We start from the raw sequence: 10,851 nt of genomic DNA, 5'->3' as shown, positions 1-10,851 counted from the left end.
TCGCTCTGGCTAACTCCATACCTCATACCTCTGCTTTTAATGAGGAAATGAGAAATGTGCCAGTGCTGGAGGATGGTATGTGGCCGGCCAGCTGAGGTTACAGGAGGATTTCATTAAACGTAATTGAAAGCACAGCGAAGGTCGGCCACCTTTACCTGCTCCACTCTGGAAAGCTCCCTCTAGAATCACCATGAAATATGGAGATGTTTGCATGTAGGCAGAGCTTATTCAGTGTAGTGCCCGCCTCCTACCCTCTCTGATTGGGCTTCTCTCTCTCTCTCTCTCTCTCTCTCTCTCTCTCTCTCTCTCTCTCTCTCTCTCTCTCTCTCTCTCTCTCTCTCTCTCTCTCTCTCTCTCCCCCTTCTTTCTCTCTCACACACACACACACACACACACACACACACACACACACACACACACACACACACACACAGAGACCCGCAACTATTAATAGGCCAGACAGAATGAGTGAAGTAGATACTGGACCACACTATTACTGTTACAGTAAAAGTGTCCCATAAACACTCGTTCAGCTGGGGTTCTGCAAATGCCCACCTTTAAAAGGGAGAGTTCTATCATCAATTACACATTGTTGATATAAAAAATGATTATTTTGATCAGTTTGAGTTTTGTTTTTGTTTTGTTGAACACAAAAGTAGATATGTTGTAAAATGTGGGATACTGGTAACCATTGACATCCATAATAGGAAAAAACAAACACTGTGGAACTCAATGGTTAGCGGTTTTCAACATTCTTAAAAATATCTTCTTCTTTTTTTTAACAGAAAGAAAAAATAAATAAATGTTTGTCTTGAACACAAGGCAAGACAAGGCTAGGTAAATGATGAGAGAATTTAAATTTTTAAGTACACTGCTACTTTAAAAGATGATATTCCAATATCATTATATGCTAATAATAAAAAATTAATAAATAAATATTTATATAAATTCATTTAAATATAATATGATTTATAAAAATATTAAAAGCAGTATTATTATTATTATTATTATTATTGTTGTTGTTGTTATTATTATTATCATTATCATTATTATCATTATCATTATTATTATTATTATTATTATTATTATTATTATCATTATCATTATCATTATTATCATTATCATTATCATTATCATTATCATTATTATTGTTATTATTATTATTATTATTATTATTATTATTATTATTATTATTATCATTATCATTATTATCATTATCATTATTATTGTTATTATTATTATTATTATTATTATTATTATTATTATTATAGACCATTTTTACATTTCCGTTTTTTTTTTCAGCAGCAAAAGTCGTCATAGTTGGGAAAACTTAAAGCTCAGTATGGGAGAAAACAACAGACATATTTTTATAATAAACATATTTATATATTTTATTTTTGTTCAAATAATAAAAGAAAAACACCACAAGGGTGTTATCAAGACTTTCAGAAAAACTGGTGTGAGACTGATTAACGGCAGCCAGAAGGGAAAATAACGTCAAATTGACTGTCCTGTCCCCACACTGCATTAGAAACGCCTCATCAAATCGGTAATTCGTTTCTTGTAATTTGAAGCTAAGATGATATTATACATACATAAATACATATAAATGTTCATACGTAAAAAAAAAATCACAATATTAAAAAAATTCAAAGATTTAAGATGCTGATGACCGCAGATTTTTAGTTCATCACTGAGTCTGTGTGTTTACTTTTTATATATTTATAAATGTATAGTTATTCAGTTTTTAAATTAGGTTAACTAATATTATTGTGATATAATAAAATTAATATTAAAATATCCATATGATTTATTTACAAAGTAATATTTTCTGTCTTTTAGTAGATACAGTGCTCAGCATATACAGTATAAGTACACCCCTCACAAATCTATCTTTAATTCCAATTTTTATAGGAAGCTGCGCAGTATTTTATTTGTGCATATACATTAGATTAGTCAGTACTGAAGCCAAATCTGGAGCTTATCTAACAAACTAGTTCAGCCAATATTATATGTTATAGAAAAATATTACATACCAATTTTAAAAAGAGGAAAAGTCAAGAGACGCAAAAAAATAAATAAATAGAAAAATTTAGTTGAAATTTTGTAGGTTGTAATTTTTTTTTTTGCAATATTTTGCTCGAATTTAATTGTATTATCGTTCAATTTCTAAATATGTTTGGTGACTAAAATATTATTTTAATAAATATGTCCGTTTAATAAATCAGTTTTTGTGTAAATTCACCAAAATACATTGCCTATATTCACTGAGAAATGGATACAAATATTCATTTTCAAAATGGAGTGTACTCAGTTATGCTGAGCTCTATATATTATATGAGAGACTTGCTTTGTTTATCAAATAAGTGGATCGAACTAGATTTGCATTGTAAACATTAAATAAAAGTTACAAATATATTCTTTTTTATTTTATAAATTTTGTTTTTAGCTGCAATACTCCTAAAATCACTCTGCATAAATCCCCAGATGTTTTACAAAATTCTCTGCAGAAATAGCAAAAAAATGTCTGCAGATTCTGCCTGACTTTAGACATAAGTTATACAATAACAAATAAAATACAGAGATTTACAAGCTTGCATAAAATCCCATTAACAAGCCAGAAGTCACACCTCAATAATAAAACAATAAACAAGCTAAATGTTACTAATTGCATAAAAGTGACAGTGATCTTAACTATATTTTAGTTGTCTTGATGGGTGATATATAAATAAAGTTCACTTGAATGTATTTTCTGTGACCCAAAATGAATTGTATAACAGTTACAGGATATAGTTTCAAGTGAACACAACTGTGGCATCAAAAACCTAGCATAATGCTGTAATCGTATCACGTTATTCTGCTCATCCCGCCCACCCCGAATGTGTAACGTCATTATTTACTCTTCTCTAAAGCCGAGAGCTCAGTTTCAGCGGAAGTGTATGACCGCTGGCTCTCTTCCTTACATGCAGATTCACAAACAAACACTGGCGGCTCCAGGTGCGGTCCTGACCATCTGCGTCTGCCTCTAATCAGCACATTAGCTGCTGTGTGTCTGTGCCTCTGCTGGGCACACGGGGAAGAGCACACAAGCACCTGTCACAGGGCTATGAACAGCACAGCAAACAAACACCACCGCTAATCATCAGGGGAATGTGGTCACCCGTCACTTCAATACTGTATACACACCAGATCATAACCCACAAATGAAGGATAGCAGCGTTCTGCATGCGATGTCTGTTTTAAACACTGCATATATCTCAGCCCTTATGAGTCTCTGCTGTGTATACAGTAGAGTCCTTTTAACAACATGTAACATCCACAGCATATACAGTACAAATCATGCTGAGAATAACACTCGCTACAAGGTGACATAACACAACCTTTGTGCATTATATCTACAAATCTGCCCTCCCTGTGTTTGGGTGGGTTTTGCACCATTTTGTACTTTTAAGAAATAAAAGTTCTTCATTGGGATTGCTGGTTTAATCAAGAACTATTAATATACATTTTTATAAGATCTATCCAGATTGTCATTCTTCAACAGGTTCTTTATAGTGGAAAACACAGCTTTGATTATTAAATGTTGCTATAAATAACTAAAACTAAAACCAAAAGCATTTGCAGGGTTTCTGCAGGTTTCTCCAAGATAAATGTAAGACTTTTTGAGACATTTATAAGACCATTATGAATGAAATTTTAGACTTGTACAGGGCTAAATACTGAGGATTCTTTTTTTCAAATATCCCAGTTAGAAAATATTTTCACTAGCCCTGTCAAGAAAGATTAAAATTGAATATACTTAATAATACAATCATAATAATTTAGTTTCATAATTTTCTAAAATTAATTTTCAAATGCATCCATTCTAAAAACCATATAACCCTTACCAAGAATTAAATAAAGGATAGCTCTCAATTACTGTACAATAATAATAATTTAATAATTAAAAATGTATTGGTCAGGTCGGTATCCTCCGCAGTAAATAAATGTAGAAGTTTTAAGCAAATGCTATTTTTAAATAAAAAGTTAAAAGTTTTATTGAGATGGATTGTTGGTGATTGTATGGGTGTTGATGGCCAGATTGGGTAGCTATACATGATGAAAGGAAAATTAAGACCTGTTAAAAAATTAAGTCTTACAACACAACATTTCAGTAGATTTATGACTTTTTAAGAGCTGAAATTTAGCTTTTGAGATTTAAGACATTTACATTTAGTCATTTAGCAGACGCTTTTATCCAAAGACTTTTTAAGACCCTGCGGATTGCCTGATTTATTTTGTAGGCACTCTTTGGTTCTTTGGCATCTTTATTAGTGTTTAGTGTCGGATAAGTTGCTTCAAAAAATTAATGAATTATCTACACTGTAAAAAAAAAATACTGGTTGCCTTAAATTTTTAAGCTGAATCAAGTTAACCTTATGAGTCCGTTGAACTTATGTTAAACAGACTTAATTATATAAGTTACACAAGCTGTTTTAAGTTAGAACATGATTAACTCAGTTTAATAAGTTACAATGAATTTAAAACATATGTTGTCAGGACTAATTGATCATGTCATTTTTACAGTGTACTAATTACATAATTAAATTATTTGCTAATTAATTTGTCTGAAATGTAACCTTATATCTCAACGAGTAATTGAATTATTTAACTCAATACAACTTAAAATCTAAAAGCATACAGAATACAAATAATTATTTCAATTTGACAGGGCATATTAGCTTTATTTAAAACAGTAACACTTAATAACTCTTAAACATGTATGAAACCCCAAAATGTTTCGTAGTTGTAACGACAACATATTTCATACATATATTATATATTGACATAAATTTCCTACTCAATTCTTTGATTTCTCTTTAAAAAATAATAATAATACAATATGTGTATGTGTGTGTGGGGGGGGGGGGGGTGAACTGAACTGATTTATACAGAACTGTTGAATTTGTGCACAGTATTTTCGGCAGGTGTATTTTATGTAACTTCAAAAAGTACCTACAATTAAAAGTAATGCCTTGCTTTACCTTTTTCAGGGGAAAAGTAAATTTAACTACAGTAACTAGTACTTTTACACTTATATTTGCAAAAGAAATCGCTTTGAAGAGAATCCTTCATGGGATTGTTTAAAATAGGTTTTGAATTTTGCCATCATTTACTTACCCTTCACTTGTTCAAATCCTATTTGAGATTCTCTCTTAAAAATAGTTTTTAAAGTAAAAATGCCATTAACTTTCGTGTTATTTGTTGATGGGTGCCAACAAACAGCATTCTTCAAAATATCTTCTTTTGTCTTCAACAGAACAAAGAAACCCCTAAAGGTTTAAAACTCCATGAGGGAGATAAATAATGATATGATTTTCATTTTTGGGTGAACTATACCTTTAATATACACTGTTATTTTACCCAAAATTGAACGGTGACGTTTATGGCGGTTGATATGTCAACAGGAAATTTTTAGGCTGTAATCCGTTAGCTGCAGAGATACGCTAAATGTAAACTTCTGCTGACAATACCCAAGCATTCTGTGATCTATTTTGTCTGTGTTCGGGTCATAATGACAGTGTTAATGTGTTGCAAATGTTCCATCTGAAGATGATTCTGACTAAAAGTGCTGAGATACTTGAGCGACCCGTTGCTATGGTGAAGAGAGTTTCTGATTGTAAGGATTTATTGACTGCTGAGATGTGCTCATTAAAGATGCGTTTCATTTTTAGAGCAACAGAAATACAGCACACATTATTCAATAGTAACATACACAGCAATATTAAACAAAGTAATACACACTTGCACACATATATGTATGTGTTTTTGTGAGTGTGTGTGTGTGTGTGTGTAAACTACTTATAACTTTGTCCAGATCGACAAGGGTGGATCATTTAACTGTGGTCATCCGTTATAATGAAGGCATTGGCCCAAAGAAAAGCTTTAGAACTCTTCATTTTTACTTTTGCTGTCTCTTTCTTTCTCTGATTGTCTTTTTTTTATTCCAGGAGACCCAGATTTCCTATACATCACGCATGAGGACCTTTTATTTTGCATCTCTGTTTAATGTTTGTCATCTCTTTTCATTTGTTTATATATTTATTTTCGTGTTGTCACTTTATGTACACTGGAAGTTTCTGTAGCCAAAACAAATTCCTTGTTTGTGTAAGCACACTTGGCAATAAAACCGATTCTTATTCTGATGAGTTAGATCAGGGATGCCCAAACTCAGTCCTGGAGGGCCGATATCCTCCATAGTTTAGCTCCAACTTCCTTCAACACACCTCCCTGGAAGTTTCAAGTATACCTAGAAAGAGCTGGATTACCTGGTTCAGGTGTGTCTAATTGGGGTTGAAACTTAATTGTGCAGGACACTGACCCTCCAGGACCAAGTTTGGTCACCCCTCAGTTAAACCTTCCCTTACTGTAATTTACCTAAAACACAGATTACCATGAGAACTTGCCAATGGCAGGGAAGCATTGTCTCTTGATTGAATTATCTTGTCAATGGTGAAGAAAGAGTTAACTTGACATCTGCATATTTAACTAAACACTTCTAAACAGCTCTTAAGATTAAAACTTCTTTTACAGGAACAGAAAATCCCTTCCCTGACAGGAATGTTCACGTAGAACACTGAGAGTCTTGGTGTATGTTGATTTGTTCATCTCTGAACAAAATTACACTCACATTATGTGTGTGTTCTCACATATAATATTGTTTCATAGTTTGGTACCACAACATTTAAACAGAAGAAGAAATTATCGCAAATTTTCAATCAGGCAAATAAGATAACTGGTCACAAACAACATTCACTGCAGATTCTGTTTGACTCCTTAATGGAAAAACAGCAATTGTTATTTTTAAAGATAATACACATCTCCTTCACTAGCTTAGCTTTTGAAGTGTTACCATCAGGACACAGAATTCCTAAAGCCTGAAGAAATGCTTATAAAAAGTCATTTATCCCTGTTGCAGTTGTTGTCTTAAATTGGATCACTGTTTGAAGTGAATGGGGTTGTTGTGAAGAATGATCTGCAGTAATATGTACGGGGCTAATATGTTTTTTTTAAGTTTTTAACTTGTGTTGTTGTCTTGATGAGTGTTGCTATTATGCCCCTATAATTGGTTTTTTGAAAATGACCTTTCATCAACGTGACGTCGATACAGAGCTCAAGCCCCGCTCATTTGTTGCGAGCGCAGGCCCGGGAAAATTGAAACCCCTGGCCCCGCCCACAAACACTGTAGAAAGAAAAAGAGGAAGACAAACACTGCAGCAGATCCCAGTTGAATCATGTTGTGAAGACGCTGTGCTCTGAAGTGTGAGGGAAAGTTAGTGTTATTTTCCCTACTCAAAGATGATGCTGTGAAGAATCAGTGGTTGAAGTTTAATTTTGCAAAATACCTCAGCATTATAGCCCCAGACCTGTGCTGTGTTACCGTCATTTTTCTGAAGAGTACTTCAGCAATCTACATGCTTACAACGGGGGATTCATCGGCCATTTGTTAAAGGAAAAATCAGAAAAGACTATTAATGTATGGGACTTTGTCAGAGCTTGACAGGAACTTTACAGTACACAGTTCATGGATCAGTTTCTTCCTCCATTTCATAAGTGTAAGGAACTTAAGTGCTATTAAAATGGTTGCCGCCTTGTTTTCTCTAGCTTGCAAAATGTGTATTTAATTATGTTTTTTTACCTGTAAGCACTCCACGTGGCTTGTACTGTATCTGGTTAACTCTTTATATTTTCATATTGCATCTAAAGCCATGTTGAAAACGTGGCACATACTGCTTTGTTTGTGGATTTAAATGCATTTGTGAGCTCGCGATCCACTGCCGTTTGTTGTTGCTATGGCCACCATCAGCTATTCTTATTTGTGTGGTGGTCAGGTTTCAAAATAGTTCAGCTTTTGCAACTGTATGTGTGAATAGAGCAATATGCTGGTGTTTAACTGCCTTGCTTAATTGCACTCCTGCAGTGGGCTCACACATATAAAATTGTTGATAAGGCATGGTGGGAATTTCTCGATGTCTCACGCTGAACGCAGTCGACCAACAGACTGGGTCATTGGACCAATGAGCGCAGATTAGCATTGAGCTAAGGAGGGGTTTGGAAACAAATGAATCGCTGAACAAATCATATGGGAGTCGTTGGGATAATTAGGTCAAAATAAATGCTTATTATAAGACAATGAAAGGGTTTTTTGATCATGCATGAATATCAGCCTGTTGTTGGAGACCACCAAAACCAAAATATGACCCTTTTTAATGTATAAATCGAGGGTTAAAGACAAATTTCCTTTCTTTGCCAAGCAGAGCGGGCAATAATGTAAAACTAAACTAATCTCTCTTTCTCTGTGTGCAGCAGAGCTCCAGCGTGAGGGAAGCATTGAGACTCTCAGCAACAGCTCGGGCTCCACTAGCGGCAGTATTCCTAGAAACTTTGAGGGCTACCGGTCGCCTCTGCCCACCAACGAGAGCCAGCCCCTCAGCCTGTACCCCACAGCATTCCCCTGAGCCAACCCAAGCCTGCAGACAATCTCCACAATTTCCCACCATCCGGTATATTGCTTTAATGAGCCTGGGCATGCAGGAAGAGCAGCTCAACCTGAATATCCTTTATCAGTCGTTGAAGTATCCTCCACCTGAGTGTGTGTGTGCGTGCGTGCGTGTGTGTTAAGCTTGACAGGACGTACTGTACAAGAGATATCCACACTTTTCTTAAAGACATGTCATATTATTAATATCAATAATATCAATTGAACTTCCAGTGAGTATGTGTGATGGAGAGAGAGAGAGAGTGAGTGAGTTCTTTAAATATGAGTCTTGATTACCTCTGCTATTGAGTTCTAAGCGTAACGCTGATTATTATTATTCTAAAAATAGTGTTTGATTATGTTTTAGTCGATGTACTGTAGTTTGAATTGTCTTTTTTAAGTAGTCAAAATTGATTGTTTACCATTTAAGTCTTGCATTACGCTATAGTGTTTATTAATCTGCACATTATTTTCTGTATATTTGATTAGATTTTTTATTAAGAGTTTTGAAACATCGTCTGTTTCGTCAACCCAGTGGTGTGGGAAAATGACTACAGCTATGGCGGAAGAATTAGGAGAGTACTTGAAAATTCTCAGTCCTCGAAGTCACAGTTTAGTTATGCTTTTGAGTCAAATGGAAGTGTTTTATTATTATGTAAAATAACAAAATTTAGTGATGTTAAATGTCTGGTGTAACTTTTTCAAATACAAATGTTGGCATTTAGACCATTTTTGCATATAATAACAATAGTTGGCCTGTTTTTTTCAGTAAACACAATAGCAAGATTTGAACAGTTAAAAGGATAGTTCACTCAAAAATGAAATTTGAGTCTCTTTCTTAATGGAGATAAAGTGAAGAAGGCTTGAAAGCAGCAACCATTAACTTCTGCCGTCATTTTATTTCCTACTACTTTTTGTAGCACAGGTTGTACTTTTTTGTAGCAATTGTCAATGGCTGCTGCCTTCCAACATTCTTCAGAATATCTTGTCAACAGAAGAAAGCGGTTTAGAAACACTTGAGTGAGAGTAAATGGTGAGAAAATGTTCATTTTTGGGTGAACTGTCCCTTTAAGAAAGCAATGTTTGTTGTAAAAACCCTGATTTTCATTTGTTATTCTGCTCAGACATTTTCTGAAAATATCAAATGCTCTAAATCACAATATTTATGTTTGAAATGAGTTCTCATACCTTTATATAATAAAACAAATATGAATATTTGACTTAAACTGACTTTTCAAGTATTTCTTTTTACTTTTTCCATAGCTGTGTCTTACATTTTAGCTAATTAGTAGCTAATTTGTATGAAAATGTATGTATTGTTTTTAACACAGACCTAAAACACAATACATATTCATACAAACGAATCACAAACTCATCAAATCGATAAATAGTATGTTGGTTTCTAAAAAAAAAAAAAAAATTCCTATTTTCTTTTCTAAATTCCCTGGATTCCACTAATTTTTTCTTATTTATATTATAGTTAAATGTGTTAATTCTTTCACAAGGGATTTTTGTTTATTCATTTTTCTCTATTTGATTTACATTATTGGATGTGTGTGAGGCTCATCCTCATGATAATCTAATGGAGAATTGCATTATTTAGATGATTTACACCAACGGTCTCAAACTCAATTCCTGGAGGGCCGCAGCTCTACATAGCTTAACTCCACCCACCAACAACTCACGCTTGCTTATTAGTCTTGAACACCTTGATCAGTTGGATCAGCTGTGTTTGATTAGAGTTGGAGAAAAACTGTGCATAGCTGTGGCCCACCAGGAATCCAGTTTGAGACCTATGATTTACACACTACTCCAAAATTTGAAAAATCACCATAATCATCAATATATCATATTAAATTCGCGCTTGTATAACTCTTGTATAGTGCTGAACAACTTGCTTGACTGGATGTAACATTTTCTAGCATAAATAGCAGTGGATCTGATATAAGAAGCATGAATCATGCTGCTCATCATCAGCTTGTCTGAATGCTGACAGATCAGAGCATGGCCGAAGTCTGAGTCGCAGAAAAGAAAAAGCAAACCTAACAGGGTTGTTCAGCATTAAAGTTGGCACATGCTTGTATGAATTTGACGGCGTTTTTGTAATAACACTTTCACAATGTGATATTTAAATAGGAATTTATGCAAGTGAGTTTAACGAGTCATTTGTGTGTTGCTTAATAGATGCATTCTGACTTTGTCTTTCTTTTCCCTGGTTATTAACTTACCTTGCTCTCTCCTGAATATATTTCTTATACAAAATAATAAATAAATGCATTCAAATGATGAGATACAAATCTGGGCCTGCGGCTGTGAATCTCAATCACTGTTTT

The 10,851-nt window shown here is 34.0% G+C and overlaps 1 protein-coding gene across 4 annotated transcripts in view; it reads left to right on the top strand.

Moving 5' to 3' along the window:
* bcas3 (BCAS3 microtubule associated cell migration factor) overlaps positions 1-10,851 on the top strand; it is a 386,382-nt gene extending 375,531 nt beyond the window's left edge. Inside the window, exon 25 of one of the 4 annotated variants that reach the window (XM_056473462.1) lies at positions 8,350-10,851. In XM_056473462.1, the coding sequence (XP_056329437.1) occupies positions 8,350-8,498 (149 nt within the window). In that variant the 3' untranslated portion in view covers positions 8,499-10,851. Of the gene's footprint in view, positions 1-8,346 lie in introns of all 4 variants that reach the window. The other 3 variants (XM_056473465.1, XM_056473461.1, XM_056473463.1) reach the window with 3 other exon arrangements.

Source organism: Danio aesculapii, chromosome 15, assembly GCF_903798145.1.
Source record: "Danio aesculapii chromosome 15, fDanAes4.1, whole genome shotgun sequence".
Taxonomy (NCBI): domain Eukaryota; kingdom Metazoa; phylum Chordata; class Actinopteri; order Cypriniformes; family Danionidae; genus Danio; species Danio aesculapii.
Note: the sequence above shows the minus strand (reverse complement) of the source record. Positions and strands in the feature narration are given on the sequence as shown.